General features: G+C 53.5%; 1 protein-coding gene across 1 annotated transcript; it reads right to left on the bottom strand.

Annotated features, from left to right (window-relative positions):
• Positions 1-3: 3 nt before the first annotated feature.
• Positions 4-27,995, bottom strand: PPL (periplakin). The gene is made up of 22 exons (XM_069809629.1): positions 27,812-27,995; positions 17,857-17,956; positions 17,143-17,297; positions 16,504-16,624; positions 15,453-15,578; positions 15,122-15,163; positions 14,849-15,010; positions 14,272-14,379; positions 13,642-13,737; positions 12,474-12,596; positions 11,401-11,547; positions 10,388-10,539; positions 9,722-9,819; positions 9,270-9,427; positions 8,146-8,324; positions 7,916-8,054; positions 6,904-7,097; positions 6,382-6,532; positions 5,998-6,081; positions 4,914-5,030; positions 4,120-4,212; positions 4-3,611 (listed from the first exon to the last, which is right to left on the bottom strand). Exons 1-22 carry the CDS (start codon positions 27,871-27,873, stop codon positions 927-929), a joined length of 5,292 nt encoding a protein of 1,763 aa, XP_069665730.1. The 5' UTR covers positions 27,874-27,995; the 3' UTR covers positions 4-926.

The raw sequence follows: 27,995 nt of genomic DNA, 5'->3' as shown, positions 1-27,995 counted from the left end.
AACTTCTGTTTGGAACCACTGCATTTTTATTTTGTACTATAAATAGAATTCCCCTCTATTTCCCATTCCCTTACACAAGTAGATGAGACGTGTAGCTGCATGTAATTCCATCCAGTAAAATACCAGCACAAATGGCTTTTAACCATGAGGTAAGCTAACTGTGTTTCGAAGGCACTCTGCGCTTGGTTACAGTTGCATGCTTTACACTACCCTCTTGTGTTTGGCAATACTGCCATCTCTTCACGCACTTCTTGGTGACCTCTGTGGTGTATGAATGCTCCTCCTGGATCTACAGCTGATGCCATCAAATTACATCTGCTTCACTCTTCCCCAGCAGCATAGGCACACAGGTGAACAAAATGATGGTGTTTAGGTATTAATGTGGTGATACTGAATTGAGATGTGTAGCACACCTTTGTTTTTACAGAGCTGGTTTTCTCAGAGGACGATCCCATCATTTAGTCAGTTGTCCACGATGAAACTGTCTGGCTTACCAACATGCAGCTGACGTAACCAGCTCCTGCTGGTCACCTCGGAGTCATCTTGACCTTCGGTCTCTAATGACTGCTGTATACAGCTTTTTATGCGACTGCGTGAGTATATGTTGAGGAAACTGCAAGTTCTACTGTGTCTTTGGACTTCAGGTACTTCACTGTCCTAAGGCTTTTTGTCTTGTTCTTTGTTACATTGAGTGATTAGGTAGGGATGAAGAGGGGGAGAAGGTTTTGCTGTAGTCCTGACAAACATGTTTTCCACTACTGGTGGTGCTTTTCTGCAGTGTATGGCAGCAAGCAGTGTGGCTTCGTAGCATGGCTGGGGCAGAGGCTCTAGCATTTTGGAAGATGCAAAGGAGGGCAAGGATTTGCAGTGATCTGGTAGTCTAACAAGTGGTGCAGCTCTGACTAGCTGCTCTTCAGAAAAAGTTTCTAAAGTGGAGGGAGCGCTGTGTAATTACTTCCAGACACCAAAACTGCCAACTCCTGGATCGACATCTCCTTGTTGAGGTAACTGTTGTACTGAGCCATGGTTAGCCTTCCACTCTTCAAGGCATCTTCAATTGAGAACTCTCTACCAGACTTCCTGTCAAGGATCACAGATGATTCCCCATTGGGACCCTTTATTGAGATTTCCTCCCAGTCACATTCCTGACTCTTCAGTTTGACAAACAGGCTCCATTCGATGAGGCCAAACACATGAGCTTCCTCTGGAGACATTTCTTTTCCTGTATCGGGGTCAATGACCACAATGGAGCGCCTCAGGTGGTTCTCTCTTTGTTCCCTCTTGATAGCCACTGTCTTGAGGCGATTCTGGAGTTGCTCGATCTCTGCATCTTTTTCTCTGGATAACTGCTTCAGATCATCTAACTCTCTTTCCAAAGCTTGGAATCTGGAGTCCAGGTTTATTCCACTGTCCACGTGGGTGATGTTTCTCAAATCCCGAGCTTCTGTTGCTGTGAGTTCAATCTCTGATTGCAGTCTCCTTGTTTCCATCAGCAGGTTCTGTTTCTCAAGGTGTAGTTTGTGGTTTTCCTCCCTTAGTAAGTCTAGTTCCTTTGATGACTTGGAGTTGTTGAATTCCACCTCGGACAGCCTCGTTTCAAGGCGGTTGATATCTGCATCTAGCTCCCTCTTACGCCTGCTTTCTTCTTCCAGATTGCTCTTCAGCTTTTGAATCTCGTACTCCGTGTCTCCTTTGTCCACTTGGACACTCTCTGAAAAGACCACTTTCTCTTTGACCTCCATCTTCTCCAAAGAAAGGAGTTTCTTTCTCAGGGCTTCTAGTTCAGTTTGCAAGACTTGTCTCCGGTGCTTCTCTTCTTCTAGCTCCAGCTTGAGGAGGGAGTGCTCCTTCTCTTGCTGGGGATCTTGCTGAAGGATCACTTTCTGTTTCACAGTCACTCGTTCTGTTGTCTCCCTCTCCTGTTCTTCCAACTCATTCAACCTAATCTTCAGCCTCTGCACCTCCAGTTCAGCCTCTCTGCGGGCCTGTCTCTCTTTCTCAAGTTCTTCTAGCTGACGCTCTAACTCAGACCTCCTCCTCTGCAGCTTGCGGAGTTCTTCACGGAGGCAATCAATTTGCTTCAGCTCACTCTCAATGCTCTGAGAGAAGGAGTTGACTTCAGCTTTCAAGGCAGGATCTTGCTCATACTTCACTACTTCCTGTTGGACCACTTTCTCCTTCACCTGGGAAAGTTCTTCCTCCTTCTCTCTTACTTTCTCTTCTTGGAGTAGCCGCTCCCTCTCCAGGTCAATGTGCTTCATCTGTTCATCTGCTAGCTGCACTCTCAGAGACTCTACCTCCTCTCTAGTCTTGGGGTCTTCCCGAAACTGCAGAATTTCTTGAACAACTTCCTTCGTATGCACTTGAGGTTTGGTATCTTTCAAAGCTTGTATCTCTTGTTTCAGCTGGTAGATCTCAAGGTCAGCTCTTTCAATTGCTCCTGTCCTCTCTATGATTTCCTCCCGGAGTCGCTGTAGCTCCTTTTCAGTTTCTGGATCATTCTTGTACTTAATGACCTCCTTAATGACTTCTTTGACTTCTACCAGTGGCCCTCTGTTCCTCAGAGCAGCCAACTCATTCTGGCAGCTCTTCAGCTGTTCGTCACCACCTCGGTATCTCCTCTCTTGCTCTACCAGCTCCAAACGAAGGTTGGCAACTTCATTTTCAGCCTTGGGGTCTGGGCGCACAATCTCACGCACTTTCTCCTGGACAACCACCTTGGCATTCTCTTCCTCCAGAAGCTGGATCTTCCTGAGCAGCTCAGCCTTTTCCCGCTCGTTGGAACGACCCTTGGACTTCTCATCTTCGTACTGGCGCCGGAGCTCATTCACCTCTCTTTCAATGGCTAAGTCTTTCTCTACCTTCAACACCTCCTTGACGGTAATTTTGCCCTCGGCGATGGCCCGTTCCTTCTCAAGACGTTTGAGCTTGTCCTGGAGGAAGCTGAGCTCTTCCTCGTGCTTCTGCCGAAGGGCACTCTCCCTCAGCTTACTCTCTTGCAACATCCGGAATTCCATCTCCAGCTGGGGATCGTTCTGCAGCTTCAGCACCTCCTTCTCCGTTACCTTCTCCTGCTCTTTGTTCTTCTCACTAGACAGCACAGCAATTTGTTGGCGTAAAAGGATGACTTCATTCTCTCTGGTTCCTTCCTGCCTCCTGAGCTCTTCCAATTCTTCTTTGAGCTTCAGGATTTCATCAGCTTGAGCCTTATCTTGTTCAATACGCAGTACCTCTTTCACTATATATTCCTGTCCTCCTTCCCTCTTCTCATGCTCCAAAACACGCAGCCTGATTTTAAGAGCCTCCAGCTCATCCTGGAGCACCTGGTTCTTGCGCTGCTCTTCTGCTAGGTTTTGCTGCAGCTTGTGGAAGCTCTCCTCCAGCTGCGGGTCAGGCACTTTCTTCAGCAGTTCTTTCTTAATGACAGTTTCTTGGGGCTTCTGGTTTTGCAGGTGGACAATGTTGTTCTGAATGGCTTTGATCTCTGCTTCTAGCTGTTGCCGACGCTGAGTCTCATCCTCAAGCTCTTTCTTCAACTTCCAGACTTCTTCCACGGGCCTTATGGATTTTTTGGTCTGGACAAAGTCTTGTGTCACTTGAACCTCTGGTTGCTGTTGTTGAAAAAAGAATGCGTAGTCAAAAAAAACCCCAATAATCATACTTTTGGTGCTTACTTTCAGTGCCTCCTGTGACAAAATGACAGGAGGATGTTGAGCTTGGTTAATGGAGGTTGCCTATTGCAATGCTGAACAGGGGTTATTTCCAAACAGGCTGCTCTTGAACTGCTCTGTGGATTCCCAGCCTGAGAAATGCTTTCTGCGATGCCTGTTGCTGTCAAAACAAAGCTTTTAGCCATGAGGGATGCTAATTCTGGCATGGGTTTGGCAAAAGAAGTGTTAAAAATTATGTGGAGCTTCCTAGGGTGAAGGAGTGGGAGATGGGACTGGGAAACACAGAGGTGTTGTCTATCTGATTTAAGTGTCTGCTGATTAATGATTTGGGGGGCATGATACACTAGCTAGATTTGTTTCCAGTTCAACTTGTAGTAGCAAAGGCACACATGTACATTATTTATGCAACTGTCCTTTCAGTATCACATTGCTCATGGTGATCACTTACCTGCCGCAGGAGGCTCTGAGCGAACTCCAGATTCTGCAGCCTCTGTTTGTTCACAGCATTTACTTCGGTGAACTTGGCTGCCAGAACAGCTTCCTATGGAACAAAAATGCGTTGAGAAGAGGTGGTGGAACCAGGGGTGCTTGGTCAAGACTCGCTGAATAGAAACAACAGGCCCTAAAGAAGCAACCCTGGGTGCTCTTCTGAAACCCTTCGACAGCAGTGATCGGCCAAGCTATGGGGGAGGAAGAGCGATTCTCATGCACACACACTCTCTCGTGGTCATACTGTACGTTTCCTACTCAAGATATGCAAAAGGGGATGCAGCCGAGGAAGAACTGAGTGGACACTTCTGGCTGCCTGCCTGCCTGCCTTGATAGGCAGGGTGAGTTTGAGGCAGGTAGCAAAGAGATCCTGCATAAATAAGTAGCTTGTGGCCTGCTCTTGCTGTAAGTATTTCTATCTAGCATGTGGTCTTTGGCGGTGAAATTTCACTCTCTGTTTGAAAGTCTTAGGAGGGGAAAAATTTCAGGGTTTTGGCTTTTCTTCCCCTGTTCCCCTTTCAGAAAGGGAAGTGCTAAATCCAGTATTTGCCCTCTCATTCTGGCCAGCCTAGTCCAAAAAAATTGATGGGTTAAGAATGATGAAAAATCCCTTCCTCCCCTGATTCTCTGCCCGCCTCTGCAGTCCCCTCTGGGACCTAGTTCACTGACAGTAAATATAACTGTTTGCAAAATCCCCATTGGTCCCATAAGCTGTCATCTGCTTTAGCTTGCTCTAGGCCACCCCTTGTTTACCTCCTCTTTCACTTTTGCGGCTGGAGACTGGAGTCTGGGCTTCTTGCTCATGTACCCATTCCGGCCATTCTCTAGGTCAAGGATGGACCGTAGCTTCTCTGCTTCCAACTCATAGTCCTGTGGGAAGATGTTCCCAGGAGGAAGGTGAGATTACTGGCTCCCCTTCATGCACAGGTCCCTCCTAAATCCTGCCGTTAATGACTTCTTCCCTTGACCTGTGTTTTAGGCAAGTTGCTGAGGTTGGTGGGACCTGGAGCACTGTTGGCAGGATCTCGCAGGAGGTTCTGAGTCAGGTACTGCCCTGTGACCATGACTTTTGAGTTACCTTACCAATGCTGGGCTTGGAGTGGAAACCCTCCTTTCACAGACAATAAATCAGCCAGTTGCCATGCTAATGGCGACATGATGTTGATGTTAGAGTAGGTACAACCTGGCTTTAGCTCATCAGTTGACTGAGCAAGGGCATGAGGCTTTCTTTATGTGGCTTCTTGTAGGATGTAAGTGATTCTGCCCCTCTACTCTGCTCTGATGAGACCTCCCCAGAGTACTGCATTCAGCTCTGGGGTCCTCAGTACAAGAAAGACATGGACCTGCTGGAGCGGGTCTAGAGGCGGCCACAAAAATGGTCAGAGGGATGGAACTCCTCTTTTATGAGGATAGGCTTGGGGTTGTTCAGCCTGGAGAAGAGAAGGCTCTGGGGAGACCTTATAGCAGCCTTTCAGTACTTCAAGGGGGCTTGCAAGAAAGATGGGGACAGACTTCTTAGCAGGGCCTGTTGCAATAGGACAAGGGGTAATGGTTTTAAACTAAAAGGGGGCAGATTCAGACTAGATATAAGGAAGAATTTTTTTACGATGAGGGTGGTGAAACACTGGCACAGGTTGCCCAGAGAGGTGGTCGATGCCCCATCCCTAGAAATATTCAAGGTCAGGTTGGATGGGGCTCTGAGTAACCTGAATCTAGTTGAAAATGTCCCTGCTCATTGCAGAGGGGCTTGACTAGATGACCTTTAAAGGTCCCTTCCAACCCAAACTATTCTATGTTTTTATGTTAGTTCTCCCACTGGCAGAATTGCAGTCCTTACCTTCACTGCCTGCTGGTATTGCTGAGCTGTGGCGGAGATCTTCTGCACCTCCTGTTCCTTGCTTGCAATGTCATTGAGGAGCGCCTGGCATACACAGAGATACATGTCAAAGGGAACACAAAATCCAAACACATCGTTCAGCCTTTTTGAAGGTTGCCATTAAAACTACAACACAGAATTACAACCTTCCTGAGCTGCCCTGCTATGTGTAAACAAGGCACAGGTAGGATAGTGGGACCTTACACTGTAAAAATAAATAAAGCTAATAAGTATTTATATTTTTCTGTTTTATGTTCAGGAGCTATCTAAGTTCTATTCCTTATCTTTTAGTGTTGTTTCTTCTCCTCTCCCTGTGGAGCCTAGGGTGCTCTCAAAAAGAATTACCGCTTGGTTCTTCAGCTTCATTTCCACTTGCTGGATGTTGTCAGTCTCCTGTGGCTCGTAGTTAGGTATGTTGCACAGGAACTGGTTGACTTTGTCGTAGTTGGTGCGGTAGTTGGAATAGGCGCTTTTTGCTTTCTGCAGGGTCTGCGTCCTGTAGGGGAAATCAGCTCAGCTTCAGTACTATCACATCTCTTGTGTCTTCTGCAAACACCTCTTAACCCATCCCCGCTTCCCTTGCTCCCTAAAGACACAGATTTGAGCCAGGGTTGTTCTCTTGCCAAAGTCCCCATCTCTGTTGCAAGAACACTTAAATCCTAAAGGCTGCCCAGATCTACCCAGCCAGTGTATGCCAGGAACACCTCTCTCTTCCTCCTTAACCCTCCCTGGAAGCCCTTCTGCAACTTGCTCATTCCCATGATGGTGTTAGGCCTCTTCCAGATTCAGTGTGGTTCCAAATCTACTGTAAATATCCCAGCTCTCCAGGCTGCTCCAGTTCTAGCTAGATCCTATCCTCTGTCTTACCGGTGGTCAATTTGCTTGCTGAGGTTGTTGAAGCGCTGGTTGAGTTTGTAGAGCTCGGCTTCCTGCCGTTCAATGTCAGGGCAGTGCTCCTGGAACTTGCTGGCCAGGGTGTTGGAGCACGTCTTCGTCCTTTGCAAATTCTGCTCTGCTTCATTGAGCAGGAACCTTTTGGACTGGAGCTCGGTGCCCATGGCCTGTGGAAAAAAGTAGGATAGAGGGATTCTCTGGGGTTGCACACGCGCCAGGCTTTTGTCACTGTTTCACATCAACTCCAGCTGTTGCACTGGAGCTGCAGAGGATTCTAAGGAACAGCTGAGTTCCAGTAGTGCTACGAGTTGTGGAGAAAAGCAAGTTAGGGGCTTGCATTGTAAGCAGAACCATCTGGGAAACCTGATGGGGAGAAAAGCTTGCTCTTGCTCCCTTCTCCATCTGTTAACCTTTAAAAGCAAGCATAGTCTGTGTAAAATATTTGATGCTCCTCGTGCAAGCCTTAAACCCTGTTCCTACCAGTGCAACAACTCCAGAAGGAGCTGTGAAAGCTTTTGCATGCTAGTCTGAACTTGGAGACTTGATGGAAAAGCTGAAGGACAGAAAATTCTGGCCTAGCTGGTTCTTGGTCTTTATAGCAGAAGGATTGCCAATATTGGTCGGTAGCTTTCCCTAGCGATAACTGTTCTCAAAGCCTTGCTAGGTCCATCTCTTTCAAGTACCAGGCCTCTGCATTGCTTTTCCCAGCCCATTTTATCCTTCACTTCTCCATTAGTCTTTTCATCAAATCACAAGCATTCAACTGGCATTTGATTCCTGGTTTGGGGATGGGAATGGCTTGCATTTAAAGTAGGTGGGGATCACTGCAGTTAATGTGAGATCTCATTTCCAGCTGGGGGAGGCCATCCCTTTACCAACTGATTCAGGCTTGTGAGCTGAGCAGCAATTATCCCAGCTTTTGGAAAGTGGTTTTGTATGTGGAGCATGTCAATAGGGTAGAAAACTGGCTGGAGAAAACACTCACCAGCAGCTCTTCTTTCTTACGGTCTACCACCCGCAAATCCTCTGGTACAGTGTCATCTATGACCAGTTTGTTCTCATAGGTAGACAGCAGGTCTCGGCCTTGTTGGAGACTCCTCTCAAGGTGCGTGGCCACCTCAACTCTGTATGGACACAAGAGGAAAGGTGTTTAAGCACGCCTGCAACTATCTCCTGCAGGATCCTATGTTATGCCAGGCTTAAGCCATGACTTACTTCTCTTGGGCAGCACTGAGCAGCTGGACCACACGGTCGTACTTCTTGTTGGTGTTCTCCACCTTGTTCTTTACCAAGGTAGCACTGCCAGTGTTCGGCACAGATTCGATGAAGACCTCGCACTCCTGGATCTTCCTCATCTTCTCAGGTTCAATGCGACGGACCTCATTGGTGATATTCTACAGTAGGAATAAAGCCTTTATAGCAACTGAACTAGGACCTTGTGGCTACAAAGAAGCTGACCCTTGGCTGTCCAGTGTGAGAAGGGCAGTCAGGGCTGAGGGCTTGTGTTTGATGGCAGGTGCCTTTCAGCCCTGTACAGGACAAAAGGATGTTTTCTGTTGACTTTCTGTTGACTTCTGTCTCTTCTGGGACAGGCTAGCTAGCCCTTAGCAAGAAAACTCTGGCTGGGGAGTGGTTCCCACCAGCTCTAGCTCTGCCAGAAATGCACTGGACTCATCTGAACTGTTGGGCTCTGCAGCCCGACGGATGAATGCTTGCCTGGACATCAAAGCGCTGCAGGCAGTTGGAGCAATTTGCTTTCACTTGTGGTGGCACTTGGATTTCGACACAGCCCTCAGCAGGTGATGTAACCAGGACCTGAACTTCCTCCTAAACCAAGGGAGGTTTGTGGCATGGAGCCTGGCTTAATTAGGGGTCTGAAGGAGAGGAAAGGAGCAGGATGGTACCAGCAACGGAGCCTAGCGGCACAGGCGCACAAGAAGAAACAGTGCCCCAGATCATAAGTGTTTCCCTGCTCCTTTCTGAGCTGGTGATGGTGGTGGCAAAGTTAACATCCCTGCTGTGTTCAGAATATGAGCAGGATCAAAACTTGAGGGCTCCCCTCTCTTCCTCGCAGTCCACACTCTGCAGCCATCACCTTTTTCCCATTCAACCTTTCTGTGACTGAGCTGGGCCAGGAGCAGGGCAAAGGCTTCGGAGGCTGCTCAAAGGGCTGCTCCCCACCTCCACTAGAAGAAGCAGCCAGCTGTAAGCATCACTCCATCCCCGCATGCTCCTGGGCTCAGGGAATGTTTACAGCACCCAGCACATTGAGGTCCTGGAGACCCCCTGGGAGTACGGTCCCTGTACAGCACCGTCTGTCTGATTCCACAGCCCCGTACCTTCAGGTCCTTGGAGCGCTCAGTGCTGTCCTGCACAGCCCGACTCTGCTCCAGCGGTGGACGGAGGTTTGCCGTTATTGCTTTCTCCTGCTTGTCCAGGTCGCTGTTCACTTTCTCCAGCCCTGCCAGAAGTTGGCGCCCCCGAACTGATGCAGCATCTGGATAATGAGGGGGGACAAGGTTAAAGCTGGTTGGAAGCTGGGTCTAGGTTCAATCCCGCTGGTGAGTGCAAAACCCGCATCCCCCTCCACTCCCTGAGCTTTGCCTGCTGTGACCACAGCCTGGCTGCTGTGCCACTGCATACTTCCCAACACTGTTGTCCCCAGGACCCTTAGGAGATGGGAAGCTCTCGGTGACATCCCCCCTAAGGGCCACCACCTAATTTGAAGGCTGCAGCAGCCCTTTTGTGCCTGGGAAGGGGCAAGCCCCAAGCTTCCCTTCCAGAGGCGCACCTCCAATGCTGTCTGCCTTCAGCCCCTCGTAGCGCTGCTGGAGGATGTTCTTGCAGTTGGCCGTCTTCTCCTTCACGGTCACGTAGTGATTGGCAATTCTGCAAAATGGGCCAGCGTGGGCATGAGGTCAGAGTCAGGCCCTCGACCCCTCTATCACCCCATCACCCATCCCGGTGCTGCTCCAGCAAGGAGGTGCAGCTCTGGAGGGGCTTGTGGGACCTGGCCCCTCGAGGCAGCCATGAAGCAAATGGGGAAGAGGCACTTTCACCCCATGTTGGCAAAGGGGTAGAGCAGTGTCTTCACGAGGCATGAGAACAGGGACAGCAAAGGCAGGTACCTGCCTGCTGAGGAAGGGATGGGCAGCTCCCCCCACCATAACAGCCCCCCAGAGGAGGGGGGACCTGGGTGGCTCTGAGCTGGCCCTGCTTTGCCAGGTGGGATCATGTGTGCAAGCAGGAGGGTGCAGGGAACCCTCCTGGAGGAAGCCTGAGGCTTCGAGCAGGCACAGCTTTGCTGTAGGAATCTGGGCAGGAGCCCCCCCCATCAGTGCTGCCACATGGGGGGGGGGGTGCAGCGCTGGTGCCATGGCCTGGGGTTGGTGAAGGCAAGGGCAAAGGCTGCCGGGGCAGCGGGAGGGTCTGGTACGGCAGGCTGGGGGACACATACTGATCCGCCAGTGCTATTGCTTCTGCGTCAGGTGGGGGGATCATGAAGCAGACCCCCGGGGCGCTGATCCTGTCTCCTGAGCTGTCTGCCACTTCCCAAATGTCTCCGCTGTTGTTCTGCAGGGTGTAGTGGGCTCCTCGGCTTATCTGGCCCTGGGGGACAGGAACCGGTCACAGCAGCAGGTCTGGAAACACCACCCACCCTGCTCCACGATGGCAGCCCTGGGGAGCCACACTTGCAGGAAGGCAGGACCAGCATAAACCCCAGTCCCTTCTCTTGGCACCCTCTCGCTTCTCCAAGTGTCTGCCGCTTGCCAAAAACTCATGTGCCTGCTCCTCCCTCCCCTGAGCCGCCAGGTATGAAGCCATTCCTCCTCTTGCAACAGCCACAGCAAGCAAATTCCCACTAGGGCAGAGATGAGAAGGCGTTTCCAAGGCTGTGCTGTGGCTTTCGTTTTCGGAGAGGCAGGCAGCTGAGACAGCTGGAGCCACTCGCTCCTCTCCGGGCCCCTGCCGCTCCCGTGGTGTCTGCTGGCTTTGCTGTCCCATCCCTTCGGTCAACTAATCAGTCCTGCAAAGACTGATACCATGATGGTGGGGATGGGGGAATGCAGATGTGTCTGCCAGGACTCTGCCCGTGATGGTGGGGCGAGTTTCTTTGATCAGAAACATGCCCAGACATCTTCACCATCCCAGCGCAGGGAGCGTGGGAATGTGACAGAGCTGGGCTGTCGCAGCCTCCTGAAAGGTGTGTGATAGGCAGGCTGTCCGCAGGGCGGATGGAAGCTACGTTTTCCCCAGACCCCTCCTGCACTGCTCCTCCTGAGCTGCAAAACCGGCTTTCCCACTGGGGCGAGTACGGCCTTTGCCTTGTCCCCGCTGTGGGAGACATCGCCACTTGGGCACTGGCAAAAACTTCTCCTTCCCCAGGTGCCTCTTCCACCCCCAGTGCCCCCCAAGGAGATGGTACCCAGCAGCACCTCAGCATAGTTTATCGGCAGAGGGAGATGTTACCTGCTCGCCTTCGTACTCGCAGAGAGCCTCCACGGGGACGGGCTGGAGCAGCGTCTCGCGGCGGTACCGCAGGGGCAGGATGTGCTGGCTGCGCTCCTGCAGGGACTTCACCACTGCCTCATATTTGTCCAAGGCCTTCTCCTGGTCCTAGCATAGGGCAATGACAAAAACCAGTAGGGAAACATAGGGAGAACGAGCTCCCAGGCTCTCCCAGCTGGGGAAGGTCTGGGGACAAGCTCATACCAATACTTCCAGGACAGATTGCGGCTTCTCTTTTGCTTATGCTAGTGAAAATGGCTCCTGGGTCCTGCTCTGCAGCCATTGTGTTTCTACACCAAGTGCTCCTGCACTCTCCTGCCTACTTTTGCAGCGAGGCTCAGGACTGGGACTGTGGCCATGAATTGCGATGCCTTGGCACTAGCCACCAGGCGGTGACAGGCATTCCTGGGCATGTGGTCCACATCTGTGTGGCTGCATGTTGATGGATAGCCCTGTTCCCAGCTATTAGCTCTAATTAGAGCCCTGTGAAAAGGCTCTCTATCAGTTGCTCCATTTCTAGCTGTGCAGGTGGGTATCATGTAATGTTGAGTGGGATGGAGCACACAGGAGGAGAGGGACAGCTCTCAGGAAGAGTTATCAGCTGTCCCAGGACATGTGCATCATCTGAGCCTGCTGCAGCATGCTTGGGCTTGGGCTGGGCCAGTGGCTCGGATCAGCACAGCCCTTCCCAAGCAGGCAATCTCACAGCCCGGCTCTCTGCTCTCGGCAGCACAGCAAGTTCCACAACCTCCTCTGGCAGCAGGTCTAATTATGCTCCCACCCTTAATGAGCACTAACTCAATGAGAGAACAAATGAAAACCAGCCCAGTGAGTAATTACGTTGCTATGGGAGAGGCAATCTCTAGCTAGAGGGGAAGGAAGAGTCCAGCGAAGGCCAGGCAAAGGGAGGCAGCAGCATGGTCCTGCTCCTTGCCATGGAGAAAGCTGGGCTAGATGCCTACACCGGCAGGGATGTCCATTGGTGCCACAGGAACACTGGTTCCTGCTGTGGTCCTGCCTGCACCAGTACTCACATCCAGCTCCCGCAGGAGAGATTCAAGCTGGTATCTGTCTTTGAACTCAGGGCTGAATTTTTGGTCCAGGTCTGTGTCCACCTTCTTCAAGAGCTCCTGGGCATCCTTGGTGTCTTTCTGAAACTGCAGAAAGGCAAAGTCTCTTGTGAGAGGGGGTCCTGCTGAAACATGGAGCAGACCCACCCCAGCACCCTGGTCCTCGCACTGCCTAGAGCAGGGACAGCCACCAGGAGCTATGACGGGCATCTGGACACCCAGAAAGAAGTACACGGAGAAAGGTGAGGAATCGTTATTTCCCATGCTCAGGACAGCAGAGCTAGGGGAAAGACAACCAGCGGCAGCTTATTCCATGGTCTTGTCCTGCAGAGTTGTCAAATCCCACCTTTCCCTGCCCTCAATTTTTGTTTCACTTGGACAGCATCATGCCAGTGTGTGGTGTCTCCATTGCCAGTGCCGAGGAGAAGGCAGAGCCAAGCCCTTCCACACACAAACCACCCCCCGGGGCAGTTATTCTGGCAAATACCCACAAAAGGCACTGCCTGGGCTGGGCACCATGGTTCAGCTTTGGCAACAGACTGATCACGTCGTCAACACACCCAGGCTGTGGGAGAGGAATCCAGCCCAACCTGTTCCCCTGCAGAGCCTCCCTGGCTGTCGGATGCAATTTATCCAGCAGACATCTGTCTGCTGAGCTCAGCTGGGGCGCTGAGCCCTTGCGCAGGGCTCCCCGGCGGGCCAGCTCTGCTTTCTGCAGGTGTAATTTCCCCACTTGGACCTGTTCTTCTGAGCGGAGCATGCAAGGTCTCCCCATGCCTTGTTTTGGGGATGAGGTACCTCTGCGAGATACCTCTGCTATCCTGCAGACAAGGATGCTGACACCGGGCTGTGGCTTTTGAACCTCAGCATTGGAGCAGATGCTTCCTGCAAGTCATGCTTTGGCCAAACAATTACTGACCTTTGGTGCTTGAGCAATTATGACTTGGGTTATATCAGCTCAAGGTGGTCCTTCTAGTCCTAAAAGCCCTGTAGACTAGAGGACTCAATCTCTTCTACTCTGTTTCTAGAGCAGCAGGAGTTTGTTCATATTCTGGGATCTCTTGCACCTACTCTCCAGGCTGTGCAGAGCAAACCCAATCCCTGGGCCACACTGCCCCCAGGGATCTGGTACCTTGTGGAATTCCTCCATGAACTTCAGGTGGCTCTCCTCACAGATCAGCAGGTTGAGATACTCCTTCCAGTCGGCGTGCACTGCTTCAATGTGAGCCTGCAAGAGAGGGGTGGGAGGAGGACGTTAGCAGAATGCGCTATGATAGAGATGAACCTGAGCCGCCCACCAGAAAGTACCAGTTTCCATCTTGAGCAAACAACTCCTTAGCTGCCTCTGAAGCCACCCAGGTGCTCTCAGGTCAAAGCTAGGATGGGAATACTGGAGAGCTAGTCCAAAGCTGGGATGCTCCGATGGGAGCGTGGGGCTGGGTGAAAGAAGGTGGCAAATCCTGTGGCTTTATGTCCATCTTCCCATCAAAGGTGGAACTTGCCACCATAATTTATCCTTTGTAGGCAGGCACAGGGTAATCGCCATAGGAATGAGGAAGATGGGAAGAGCTCCTTGGGTTTATCTTGGCTCCTCCAATGGTGTTTACACACTTGCAGGTGAAGGAGACTTTTTCCCACTTGGCATCCCGGGAAGTAAAGTCCAGAGTCATGCTGGCACCAGGTTCCACACTGGAGAAGGGCTGAGTGAGTCCCCCAAGCTCCGGGGTGGGTGGGGAAGCTGGAACCCATCCCTGATGCTCACCTCGATGGCGTTCTTCCCAGGGTGATTCTGGGCAAGCAGCTGATCTCCATCCGTGTGCAGCTTGTTGATGGCTTCCTCCTTCTCCTCCAGCTTCCGGTGGATGAAGTTCTAGATGGAGAGAGGCGAGACACTGATCCCCACACAAAGAGAGGGGACCCTGGCTGCGTCCTGTGACTGAGCTACTCTGAAAGGGCCTGAACAGCTCCACAAGACAAAGTGTGACGTTCCCCCACTGCAGCTTTCGATTTTTCCTTGCCTTGCAGATGTTGCTAAAGATGTGATTCTTGCCAAGCAAATACTGAGATAAGGGAGAGGAGAATGAGGAAGCTGTTGAGCTTCCTCATTGCATTAACTTTGGCAGGAGGTAAGGATTAATCTTACTATTTATATGCTATCATCTGTACCTCTCAGGGCTCAGGGTGGTTCATGATGGAGTGGGGGAAACTGAGGCATGGGGGAAGGGATGTTTCCTGCCCCCGTCCAACCCCCAGCCTGCTCCCCTGGCTCTGTGCCCACCTCCCTTGCCGCAAAGCACCCAGCCAGTGCAGGGCCAGGCTGCAGGCGAGTGTGCACGGACCTCGTACTGGCGGCGCCGGCTGGGGTAGTCCAGGTTGTGGTCGCTCCAGTCGTAATGGGTCCTGTCCTTTGCCTGCTGATCCAGCCAGTAGAGCTTGTTGGTGCAGCGCTGCATGTAGTCCTGCAGGGAATTCAGATCCTGCTGCCGCTGCTGGGAGCCGGCCTGGGAAGGGTCAGAGGGGAGAGTTCAACCCAAAGCTCCTCTCCATGGGTCACCCCTGGCAAGGGACCCCTGCAAAAGGGCTCTGCCCTGGGGATCCCAAAGGTCTCTTACCAGCAGCTTCTGGTATTTCGCTTGGAAGTCGCTTGTGTATTCCTGGTAACAGAGGAGAAGCAAGGCATGAGTTAGGAGCGTATTTCTGGAGAGTGGTGGCCTGGGGCGGGGCTTGATGATGGAGAGGGATGTGGGTTTTATGGGATTTGGCTCATTGTAAAGCTAGAGTCAGTGTACGATGCTGAGCTCTGAGGTTAGGCGTGGATCTGAGTGCCCGCTCAACCTGATCCAGGCTGTAGCAGCTTGGATAGTGGGATGCCGTCACCTTCATCAGTGGCTCGGGACAGGGCTGACCCTGCGGGACAGCGGGGAGAGGGGCAGGAGAGCTGACCTTGTTGTCTTCTCTGGCGATGTGTGGGCCGATGGCCATGACCTCGTTGTGGAAGATGTTGTGCTCTTCTACTTGGCTGTTGACTAGCGGCAGGTCGGTCCCAAAGCCCTTGCCGCTTAATGCGTCCTGTGGTGCACAGGAGTTGGGGTTAGCAATGGGTGAACGGGGTGCGGCAGCTAAGACCTAGGAAACTCCTCCTGGAGGTGGCCATGGAGCTGGGCTTGGATGGGCTCTGGTACAGGTGCCCGGGAGCACATGGGTGAAATTGGCTGTGCTGGAGGGTCACCATGGGAAAGCCAGTTTGGGGTTTTTAACCCTTTTCTGGATGGAAGAGTGTAGGGAGTGGGATAAAATAAAAAATAAGGGCCATGGAGTAGAGCCCAAAGCAGGTGGTGACTGGGGATGACAAGGCAAGGACCCAAGAGGAGAGGCTGAGGCTTGTTCAGCTTGGGGAGGAGAAGGCTTTGGGGGGACCTCACAGCATCCTTCTTATAAGGTTGTTGAGAAAATGGAGCCAGGCTCTGCAAGGTGGTATGTGGTAGAAAGGTGAGAGATGACAGGCATAAACTGAAATGGGGGAAGTGCAGACTGGTTATAAGGAGAAGCTTTTCCACTCTTAGAACAGTGGGGCTTTGGTGTACGTTGCCTGGAGAGGGAGTGCGGTCTCCATCCTCAGACAGAGAAGGGCAGAGGTTTACCCAGGCTCACCCAGGAGGTCAATGGCCAGGCTGAGCCTAGGAGCCCATCCCATGAGGGTCAGGCTGGTGCACTCCCCTGTGGCCCCCCGATCCTCCAGAGTTTTTCCTTTCTTAGCCTGGCTGCTGCCAGCAGCGCCGCTTCGAGCACTGATTCCTGGTGCCACAGCAGCTGGCCTTGTCCCATTGCCTCTGCACCCTCCCCTGCCACCCAGCACCCCACCTCTTTCCCATGCTGTTTGCTGCTCCCAGTATAAAGTTGCCAAGAAGGCTTCCAAAAGCCTGTTTCTCCATGGGGAGATGCATGAGGTCCTGCCCAGCTGGTGCTACTGTCCAGGCAGTGGTCCCCTTGGTACCTGTTTCTCCTCGATCACTGTTGACCAGTTGACCTGGGGCTCAATATGCTGCAGGGGGAAGTTGTAGATCTGCTCATGTTTCACACGCAAGTTTGCCACTCGCTCCTTCAGCTGCCGGATGCTGTGGGAAGGGAAAGGTAAGGGTGGGATGCAGGATGTAGGCATGGGTCGGCATTAGCATTGGTAGCTGTAGGTGATCCTTTCCCAGGCCCCCATGGAAGGGGGGACTGTCCTTAGGGGACCTGGGAGAGCCCAGGATGGCTGGCAGCAGCCGCGTTGTGCAGTCAGCTGGGGAGGGAGAGGGAAAAGGTTCCTCTGCACCCATCCTCTGCCAAGGGCTGCTCAGCATGCCAGCCAGCTCGGGGCAGGCTGGTACTGGGGAAGAGCATGATCTGCCCGCACAGTGGGCAGATGCCACCTCGCCATGCTTTGTGCAGAGCTGCCATCAGCAGGCATGTGGCTGTTCTCACTCTACACGTGCCCAAGGATGGCTACGGGTTATGCACCTTAATGCAAATTGGGATGCAGAGGAGCCTGTGGTGACCCCCCAGCTGCAGGCAGGAGCTGAGCAGAGCCCCTGGGGAAGTGTCCTTCCCCCCTGCAAGGCTCTGGGGACAGGTCTCCCTCCTCAGTACTCACTCTTCTGTGATCATGTCACCCTGAGGGTGCTTCATGTGCCGGGCGATCGCTGCATCCCCATCCAGCACGTAGAGCAGCTTGTCGGACTCGGTGAGTTTCTGAGCCGTCAGGTCCTTGTACTGCGCTAGCTGGCATGCCTTGATCTTGTGCAAGTCCTGGGCAGGCAGAGAGCAGGGGGGAAGGGTCACGAGGGGAAAATAAACAGCATTCAAGAGGGCTGAGCAAGGTCCTCCCACCGCACTGCCCCTGGGAACCAGCTCTACCATCTCATGTCCTCCCAGGGATGTATTTTGCTTTCCCCTCGCCTCTGTTAGCCCCAAGGAAGGGCTGTGGCTCGGGGGCTGCATTGCCTCCGGATGCACTGTACCCTTTGGGAAGAGGAGGATGGCTCAGGTCCCTTCTCCATCCCAGCTGCCTGCTGGGATGCACATCCAGGGATGCACATTCCTGCTCTGCACAGTGCTACCCAGCACTGGGTAGGGAAGAATTTCGGGGCCCCGTCGCCTGTTACACCTTCCCACCTTCTTCCCATGAGCTGGGGAGCTCATGCATCCCTCTGTTATGGATCATCGCAGCCTGGGTACCCGCTGCAGGGCAGGGCAGCCGTGCATGTGTGCCATAGGAGAGGAGACCGCAGGGAAGTGAGAAGGGCTGTGGCAGTGGGGACAGGGCTGCTCGCAGGATCCCGTGTGCATGGGGCCATGGCTTGCTTACATTTTGCATTCGGGAGTCGGTCTCCACGATGTTTTTCTCCACTTGGTCGGCATTTTTCTGCAGGCGCTCTATGAGCTCAGTCAGCTCTTTGCTGGAGATGCTGGGGAGAAAGAGGGGGAGAAAGAAGGGGACTTGTCACCCCACAAACATGGCCACAGCCCTAAGCTGCTGCTGGGGGCTGCCCTCGGGGTGCTGTGACCCCGGGGGGTGGCCGGGGGCCAGACGAGCCTGCCAGGCAGTGCAGCTGCCTGTGACTCACTGCTGCCTTTCTAACACTTTCCAAAATACTCTGCTGCTCTGCCAGGAGGGGGGTGGTGGGTGGGGACGTAGTGTCTCCCGCATGGTGGAAATGGGAGCGATGCTGTAGGCAAGCCTGATCCTCCCTTGGCTTTGGAGCAAGAAAGGAAAGAGCTGTTTGCAGGGGACAGGGAGAGAGGGGGGGTCCTGCATGGAGATGGAGGAGCCTGAGCAGCAGAGAGAACCTGGACCCCATGCACACAGGCGAGATGGCCCATTTGAGGCTGTTGCCCATGCCCTGGGCAGGCCCTGCCTGCAGCCCTGTGTGCACCCCAGGTTGGGGCACAGCCCTGCCTTGGAGCCCCTGCTGTGCCTCTCCATGCCATGGTCAGGGCTTCCTTCCTCTGCAAGGAGTTATTCACATTTTAAACCAAATAAAGGATGGGACAGCACACAATGCATCTTTCCGTACTTTGTCTCTTGCTAGGCGCTGTTTTTTGCTTCCAGGGTGATGCTGGTCCAAGCCGCTCCGTTTGCAGCCAGGCTGGCAGGGTGCAGGGCCAGCCCAAATATTCACAGTCCCACTGGAGGGACGGCTGAGCTAGAGCAGAGTCAGAACAACCCGTGACGCAGCTTTTGCATTGCTGAGGTTATTTTAAACATTTTGTCTTCTTGCTTTCACTTTGGCTGCAAGGAGAGGTTGCAGCATGCCAGGGTCAGCTCCAGAGGACCGTGTGCCAGGCGATGCCCGCAGCTTTCCTGCTGCGGCTCTGTAGACCGGAGGCAGAAAGCAGGGTGTGCTCCCCAACAGTCCCTGCAGCTGGAGGGTTCATAGAGCCGAGGCTGGTGGCAAGGCTGGGGCTCGTGTCCCAGCTGTGCTGCTTTGTCACGTGGGCTTAAGCCAAGGGTTGGCTCACTCCAATCCCAACCACCTATAGAGTGGGGATAATGAGCTTTAATGACCTTGTTATGCGGTGGTAGAATTAATCTTTATATGGTACTTGGAAGTGTTAACTGCTGTTATAGCTGCTAGTAGATGAGTTGTGCATCTTCTGTAAAGACTGAAGGGCAGTGGGGCAGGCTGGGGGAGAGCAGAGTTGTCTGGTGGAGCACCAGCATCCCAACCGTGCTCGCTCGTGGTATGGAGGGCTCCTGCATCCCCAGGTGGACAACCTCATCCAGCAGCTTTGTCAGCCCAGCCTCAAGGGGTTCTGCAGCACCTAGGTCCTTCACAGGGCAGGGGCTGACCATGTGAGCTTCTCTACGACAGCACGAGGCATGTCCTCCTGTTTTCCACAGCATGGTGTGCTGAAGCTGAGAGTGGACATAGCTTGTCGACCAAAGCAGTTCTCTTCCAGTGCTTTGCAGTGGCTTCCCTGGACATGTGCTAGTACTCAACTACCAGAAGGTAAAAGCAGTGCGTGGCCTCCTCAGTCCTGTGCACCTTGGGGACTGTGCGCAGTGTCCAGTGGGGACATCTCAGCTTGCTGCCTTTCCAGTGTGCGTACTGGGGGGAAAAAGTTTGGCCAGCCTGGGTCTGGCTAGCCTGGGTCTGGCCAACCTCCCTCCTGGCACTGGTGCTGAGCTTCAGGACGTGTTCCTGCTTGCCACTCATGCTGTCACTTTCAGTGCAGCAGAACAAAACAAAACCCAGCTCTGGGCTTGTTCCTCCCTACCTCGAACCCTGCCCCAGGCTGCAGGAGCCTTGTAGCATCTGACAGCTCCACAAAAGTTCACTCTTCCCTGGGAAGTTCTGGCGTGGGCAGGATTTATGCTGATTTTTTTCTTTTTATAGAAGCTGCATCATCAGGATGATGCTTGGCATGGCTGGTGGTTTGTGTCTGTCACCACTGCTGCTGCCTGCCTGGCACCTCCTGATGAGTGGAGGGATTGCTGTAATTACGGGCCCTCTTGCATCAGCAGAAATGAACTGAGTGGGCATTTCTGAGCAGAGGAGCAAACGAGGGGGTCGTTGGGAGTCATGTGGCTGGTTGCAATAATTGCAAAGATGAGTACAGTTTTCTGCTCAGTAATCACAGCTGGAGGGTGCAGGGGTGCACTGGGACATGAGGTGCAGATCCTGGATCCTGCTGTAATGGTAAAAGCAGCTCTTCAAAATCCACTTTGGGGTTTCTTCTAGTCTGCATCATTCCATGTAAACCAGGGAAAACATCAGATGAAATCAGTGGAGAGAAAGTGGTTTGAAGCTGGGTGACTAAAATGTGCTGCACGTTTGTGTGTCTTCAGATGATGGTTGCTCAGAGCTGCCATCTCCTGCATTCTGAGAGCTTGCAACCACCAAGGAGCCTTCCTCATCTCTCTCACTGATGAACTGGAGGCCACCTGAGCTTTGAGGGTGGGAGAGGCCAATTATCCAGGTGGGAGCTTGGGATGCTTCACTGTGATAGCCAGGAGCTGAACCGGCACCTAGTGGGGCTTGGGAAGAGCTGGCAGGGCTTCCCAGCTCATCTGCGTTCCCTACCTTGGTCTCAGTGTTCTCTAGCAAGCCCAAGGATGAATCTTCAGGGTTTCAGTGGATCTATAGTATAGGTGGAAAAACCATCCCAAAAAGCAGAAGAGGTCTGGAGCTTTTCTAGTTCTGGTTTTGACTGAAGCTTCTAAATTGTATGGAGGAAATAAAATTAAGCCAGGGATCGTTTGGGATCCATGGCAATGCTGTGTTTCGGCCATGGCTTCCCAAGCTGTTGCTGCTGATCTGGTCTAGCAGAGCTGAGCCTGAGACTCTGCCCAGCATTTGTGCTCGCTTTGCATCAGCAAAACTGATCTTGGGTGCCGGGAACCGATGAGTGCAGCGCTCAGGCCCTGACCCTCTTACTCAGGTACTGGCTTTGCAGGGAGCATTCTCTGTGGCTGTGCCACTGGAACAGCCAGGCTGGTTCGGGATGGGGATGACGTATCTGGGCGAGGATGTGCCCCTCGACCCTTTCTCCCCACTCTTCCGTCAGATCTGAGCCACAAGCTTTAATCACCTGCTGCTGAGCTGGGGCTGCCTGAGCCCTGCCAGCCGGTTCCCGAGCTGCTCCCGGCCATCCTTCCCCACCCTCCCCGTGACTCGGGGAACCCAGCAGAGCCACCCTCCACCCCCAGCCCCAGCGGTACCTGGGGGGTGACAGCCCCTTCTCCATCACTGCAGGGAACAGAAGTGGGTGTCAGGGCTGGGGCAACAGGGAAGGCAGAGGCTGGCTTTTCCCCATGTTGGGGAGGACGGTTTGCCTGGTTATCCAGAAACTACTGCTTCAATGTGCAGTATCTGGGTGACCAAGGAAAAGAAAACGCAGAGCTTGCTCAGAGCAAGCAAGGACATGCATGGTTATAATGTGGGCATGGCTCTGCTGCTCAGCCTCGGCTCTCCTGACACACGCAAGAAGAGCTGTTTGCTCTCTCCGCCTCTGTGGTTTATGTGAGAGTCACAGGTGGATCTGGTGACTGTCACCAGCTGAGGTTTTGGGACAGAGGAATCTAATAAAAACCTCCCATAGGAGCTGGATCTCAAAACACCCGCTGCAGCGTCGGGGGAGCTGCTGCTCCCCACCCCATCCTGTGCTGAACACGGCATGGGATCGTGAGCAGGGAGGTTGGTGTGTGCTCCAGCTCACCCCCACTGCTGCTTGAAATGCAGGAATAAGAAGTGTGCAGAAATAAATACAGAAATAAGACAGATCTTATTCTCTAAGATCTCTCATTTCTGTATTTATTTCTGCATACTCATCACTTCTGTGCCACTTAATCAACTAACTTGGACATTACTGATATGAGAACATCAGCCCTATTAATAATCTGCCTGTCCCCACCATAGCTGGGTCTGTGTTAATAAACCACAAGGACGAGCGCGATCCCTGCATCTGTCTGGATATCAAGCAGGGTACCGGAGGGATTGGCTGGGAAAGCTGAAGCCTGGCCAAAATCTCCATGCTAGGGGATGGAGGAGGTTGTCTTCCCTGTGCCCTTCATCTGCGGAGAGGAGGAAGATTCAGGAGAAGCACAAGGTGTGTGGATGGGATTTGCAGGAGACGGCTCTTTTGGGAAGCTGCTGGGAGGAGCCTTGGGTGCATCTGGGCTTTGGAGTGGAGCTGCTGGCAGGGTAAGGCAAAGGGCTGCCGGGGCCAAAAAAATAGGCAGGAGGGGATGGCCGGAGCATAGAGCAGAGCTGGGGCGGGAGAAGGGCAGGATTTGGCTGTACCCCAGCTGGGAAGGGCAGGGCATGTGAGACTGAGCAGAGGCAGGAGCAAAGGTGCCCAGGGCACAGCCCTTGCGAGGCTCCAGCAGAGGGAAGGGAAATGCTTTTCTGCTAAAATAGATAAGTCTTTGTTTGAAAGATGAAAAAAAAAAAAAGCCTGGAAAAACTGGCTTTGCCATTTCTGGACAACTTTAACATTTTCTGATCAGGAAGGAAAAAAATTATATCACTCATGAAAAGCTGCACTTGGCACAAGTGTTCTTTTCAGTGCTGCTTTGAGCAGCCATAGCATTGCCTGGCTGGTGTGAAGGACCTGAGATTATTCCTGTGAGGAATGGGAGGGTTTTTTTGGGTTCCTCCCAGCTGGGGAGCTGGAAGGAGGCAGCTGCTCTGTGTAGACTTCACTTCATCCATGTACCACAATTCTGACCTCTGGTCATGCTTTGTTTCAGAGGGGCTTGGGATTTTCTTAGGGTTTTGGTTGTGGTGGTTTTTTGTTTGTTTTTTTTTTTTGAAGAGAGGTTCTTAACAGACAAATATCATGATAGTTATTGTGATACAGAAACTTTGCTGCTAAAACCTGGACTTTTCTTTTCTCTATTCCCATTTCTTTCTCTCTTCCCATTAGGTTGCACCCTCACTGATAAGAGCACTTTTTTGAGCAAACCTCCCCGAGGCCGGCATCTCCGGGATGTCTGCAGGTTCACACCCTGGCTTTGCGCTTGCTGGCAGATGGTAGGAAATCCCTTTGATTTCTCAGTTTCCTTTTTTTTTCCAAACAAGGAGGCTAGTTCACTAATCCCAAGTGAGGATGTTCAAATAGATCCTCCTGGAGTTTTGACTGCTCCAGCTGACGGCGGTCCCTGGGAAGGCTCCTGCTGGGAGTGTGTCCCATGAATCAGGTACTTGCCGGGAGTGTTAATGGGAAGGGCTCTGTCCTGCTCCTTCCCCCAGCCCAGCGATGCTGGCCATGCCCCTGCTCTCCTGCTGGGAAACCTTCCCATGCCAGGAGCTTCTCAACAGGTGGGACTGCTCAGCCAGGGACAAGTGAGTTGGCTGAGGACGGGGTCTGAGCACAGATCCCGGTCCTGCTTACTGCATCCCACTACTGGGATCCACAGACGGTGCATCACCACCTACAGTGACCACCTACTGCTGCTCTCAATTCCATCTCCATTTAATTTCCATTTATACAGATTTCATAAAAATCATACCAATGTGAGCACTGCTGCTGGAGACTCGACTTCAGGAGGGACTTAAACTGCATGAATCCTCCAGAAGGCCACAGCACAGAGCTGTAAATTCCCTTAAAACTTCCCGAGCTGCAGCTACTACTGCACAATATTCCCTTGTGCAGCTTATAACGACACTGGAGTGAAACTGCGGCAGAGCAGAGAACACAAGGGCTGGGTTATGGCTAGTATAGTTCAGATTTGGGAGAGATTAAGATCTGGCTCAAAACTCTGGAGCAGCGTACCGTCAAGCTACCCACGTTAGGGCGTAGCTGGACAGCAGGGTTGCTGTGCTTAGTCTAGCTTGTTTCAATTATATTTATCTTCCGTCGTAGTAATGGTGATATATTATTGTAATGTGCATGGAAATTAAAGCACAAATAGGCCAGGCGATGGCCAGGCTTGCTCCACCGTAAATACAGAGCAGCTCCCCTGACTCACCTGCTGTCTGGTCCTTCGTGCTGACTCCAGCCCTACCAAACAGCCTCTAGAAATGGGTGTCAGCCCTCCTGGCTTCTGCCCCAGCTGCCTGCACCCCCTCTTAGATGGGGACTGGGTCTTCTGACACCATTAAGGGCTGGGAGCCCTCCTGGGTGGATGCTCTCACCAGGGGACCCCAAAGATGAACATCTTTCCTGCTGGCAGGAGGGTGAGTTTCAGCAGCGACTTCTCAAGGCTGAGCTGTGTTTTCTACCTCCCAAGCCTAGACTTTCTAAGAGAGAAGACAAACTCTTGTTTTCTAAGCATGGCAAGTGTTTGGTGAAGATAACAGGGAGGGAGGGTGACTGTTTTCCCCTATACTACGTCCCTATTCAAGGCTTCTGCCTTCCCTTCTAGGGACACACATATACACGCGCACACACACACATATATATATGATGTGCTAATACCACAGTAGTCATGGCCAGGCCCTTATGCTACTGGGATGGGGTGAGCAAGAAGAGCATAAAGCAACCAAGTCCATGAGACAAAAGAAATGTCATCATCATCCGTGTTCCCCAGACAAGGTAGGGAGATGCCCACACACCTACTGATGTGCCCAGGGTTGTATGGGGGTGGCTACCGAGCCTGAAGACTACAAGCCCAGGCCAGGACTGCAGCAGATAGTCCTAAGGAGAGACTTGGACACTGGTCCTGCTAATTTGTGCGTCAGAAAAACAAAACCACAGGGGAGCTGTTGAGGAGCACCACCTGCACACTGGGACAAAAGTAACTGCTGGTGTTGTGAGTGGCATTTGGAGGCAGATGGAGGGGAATGCGGTCCACGGTGCTCTGCACAGGGCATTGCTGTGGTTTTCTTCCAGCCAAGCCACAGCACAGTGCGTGGCTGGCACGCTCCAAGACTCAACTGGTGTTGCTGAGGATGGACAAGCTGTGGCAGACCAGAGGACCTGGCACCAAGTCGTCTTCAAACTGACGTGGCTTTGCAGAATTTAATGTTGCTCCTGTTCTTTCCCTGCCATTGCCCTATTAGAGCTTCAAAGCAAGCTGGCTTTCCTCCTTAACAATGCACGCGTGAGGCCGACTGGCCTGGAGACGTGGAGGTGCTTGCCATAACTGGCTGGCTCCTTCCTTGTTCAGAGAGGGGTCTGGCTCCTGTGGGGACCTGCATCCATGGCACGGCAGCAGGGATGGAGTGGGGAAACCTGCCCCTGCCCACCCTGGCCTCTCAACCCCTGGGTCCCGGGCAGGCCGTGGGCAGCTCAGGGATAGGCACGGGAGCTGCTTGAAGCCCATATGCTTTGAGGTGCTTTGGATGGGAGGTTGAAGGGCCAGTTTGGAGTTGGGGAAGGGTGGCTGTCTGCATCCAGGGGGACAAAGCGTGTTCGGGGGCAGATTATAGTGCCTGGCTTGAGCTGCACAGACTCATGGAGATCTTGAGTCTGCGGTGCCACTCATTGCAATGTCCCTATCATGGGAAGGGCTCATTGCAAGGCTGAAGAAGCCACCGAGACTCAGAGCAGCTCCTCATCAGCCTACAAACTGCTGTAGGTTGGCACTTCCTGGGCAACCCCTAACTAAATCAGCTGAGCTCATAGCCCCGGCTCTTCATTGCTTGCAGGAAACATTCCAGTGCCTTTGCACGCTTGCCAAACCGGTGCTCGGTTATTGCCCTATCACCGCTGTTCTTTGAAGGCTCGCTCACCAACAGCACCTTGGCACTAAGCCCTCATCTAAGGTGCAGCCCCTGCGCCCCAGCTGTGCAGCCTTGCTGAAGCGCAGGATGAGGCTGGGCTGTACACAGTGTCGAAATCTCCATCCCTGTTTACGGCGGGGGCGGTTGGTTGATTTTAGCAGTGTTGCTCTGTTTTTCTAGCAGCAAAACTGGGCGGGAGCCGGCTGGGAGCCTGGCAGTGCCTGAAGCAGGGGATGGGGCGGCAGGAGCTCCTCGCTTCTTCGCAATCCTTCTCCAGCAAGTTGTTTAACCGGTCTGGCACCGGCTTCCCCATCTTGATGGTGGGGCTGTTTCCACACGGTGGGAGTGTTCCTTGGATTCATAGATGTTTGTAAACTCCAACGCAGGAATTAACAAATTGGGGCTAATGAGCACAGCCCTCCCCGAGGTGTGCATGGACAGCTGGGGCGCAGGGAGGGAGGGTGGCCCGAGGGCACAGTGCTGCGCTGCTTCCTCAGCTGCCACCAGCCAGCCAGAAAAATAAAGATTTCAGCCTGGCCCGCAGCCTTCAGAGGCGCTGGGGCACCTGCCTAGAGCTGGCTGGGCTCGCGGGCAGGGTGGCGGAGGGAAGACCATCTTCCTGAACCCCATCCACCATTGGATGATGTGAGCACGGGGTACCTGGTGCTGGCAGGGGTTGGAGCACAGCAGCGGGGACCCCAGCTGCAGCCCCAGGGTGGGGATCGCAGGGTGGGTACCTGGTGCGGAGCAGGTCTGTCTCCTCCTACCTCCCACCATCCTGATGCTGCTCAGAGTCCTGAGCTGTCAACCCAGGTGTGGTGTTCCTGATTTACAAGCCTTCCACTAACACCCCCGAAGACTAGAAACGCAACTGGGTATTTACACCATCGTTCAGCCATGGGAACGCTGGGGCTGGGGCCATCAGGGAGGTGCATGCTGAGCCTCAGAGGGCTCCGTGCCACCTGTCTCCTCCTGCCAGCCCTCCCCAGGGCAGGAGCTGGCAGCAGAGCGTGCCCCAGGCTTTGGGAGCAGGAGCCTGGGTGGCCCTGCTGAGCCAGCTGGGCTGCTGGGGGAGCCTGTCCCCAGGGCTGAAGCTGGAGCCTCAGCCCGAACAGAGGGAGCTCGGCAAATACCAAAGCCTGCGTGCCCACTGTGCCAGGGCAGCACCCTCCCCTCTGGGGGAACACCCCTCCTACCCACCACAGCGGGGAGCAGCGAGGGGCTCCCCAGCTTGGAAGATGCCGGTGCTTCCTGGGCTGAGCGGTCCCTTTCTGGGTCCTCAAAGGCACCTCAGCCCCTGTGCCAGCTCCCCAGTTTCCTTCCAAAGGAGGATTTTTGGGAGTCGGGTGGCTGCTCTGAGCCCACCAGCCAGGGCAGGTGCCTCTGGAGAGGGACAAACAAGCTGTGGGCTTGAATGCACACCAGCTGTCCCGTTCCGCGTCTTCCAGAGCCCATGCAGGATGCACTTCTGAATCGATCCAAACATCCACCTCTTTGGACCCACGTCCCCTTGTGCCAGCCACCCTGTGCAGGCAGGGGTTGGGGGCTGCCTGCTTTCTGGGCCCCCTCCTGCACCAATGCATTGTGCAACCCAGAGAGAGGCTGAGCCTTTTCGGGGGCGGGGGGGGGGTGTGTGGATTTTTAGATCTTTTCCCTTTTAACGGTGACCTTTCACGGGACGCATTCAACACGCTGCTCTTTTTTTTTACGACCAGTACAACTGAAACGCGTCTGCACCCCATCAGAAAGAGGCGAGGAAAAGACGATCGACTGAATGCTTGGTCCTGATGGACCAAGTGGACGAGAGCTGAGGACAGCCTGACATTTTTTGCCTAAAATCTATTCCAGCACACGCCTGGGAAGCGAAGGAACCTGCTCCACGGAGCTGCCGCTACTGCGATGCGAGGGGGCCTGGGGAAAAAACACCTTTGTGCGCCCCCCCCCAGGCACAAGAGATGTGGACCCGGCTCGGAGAGGAGCTGACACTTCGGGGGATGCCCACACCTCGGGGGTTGTGCCCACAACCTCGGGGGGTGCCCGGGCTCCGCCAAACCCCGGCGCCGGGAGGGGATGCTGCGGGATGGGAGTCCCGGGATCGCGCTGCTCCTTGGCCCGGGAAGGAACGAGGCTACCCGGCACGGAGACACTCACCTCTTCTTCTGCACGGAGGGACTGTATTTCCCTTTGTTGCGTTTCCTGAAGAGCGAGTGCATCGCGGTCCCCGGCACGGCTCCCGCCGCGCTCCGCCTGCTCTTCCCCCGCCGCCGCCCGCAGCCTCTGCACCGCCACCGGGGCCGGGCAGCGCCGGGAGGCGGGGACGGGGCCGCACCGCCTC

This window comes from Haliaeetus albicilla, chromosome 22 (assembly GCF_947461875.1).
Source record: "Haliaeetus albicilla chromosome 22, bHalAlb1.1, whole genome shotgun sequence".
Taxonomy (NCBI): domain Eukaryota; kingdom Metazoa; phylum Chordata; class Aves; order Accipitriformes; family Accipitridae; genus Haliaeetus; species Haliaeetus albicilla.
This window is presented reverse-complemented; position numbering and strand designations above follow the sequence as displayed.

Coding starts and splice junctions, on each gene's coding strand:
- PPL (XM_069809629.1), bottom strand. CDS start 27,873: ATGCACTCGCTCTTCAGGAAACGCAACAAAGGGAAATACAGTCCCTCC. Junction 17,957..27,811: donor CCCTCCGTGCAGAAGAAGAG/GTGAGTGTCTCC, acceptor CTTTCTCCCCAG/CATCTCCAGCAAAGAGCTGA. Junction 8,325..9,269: donor AGCGCTCCAAGGACCTGAAG/GTACGGGGCTGT, acceptor TTCCTACTGTAG/AATATCACCAATGAGGTCCG.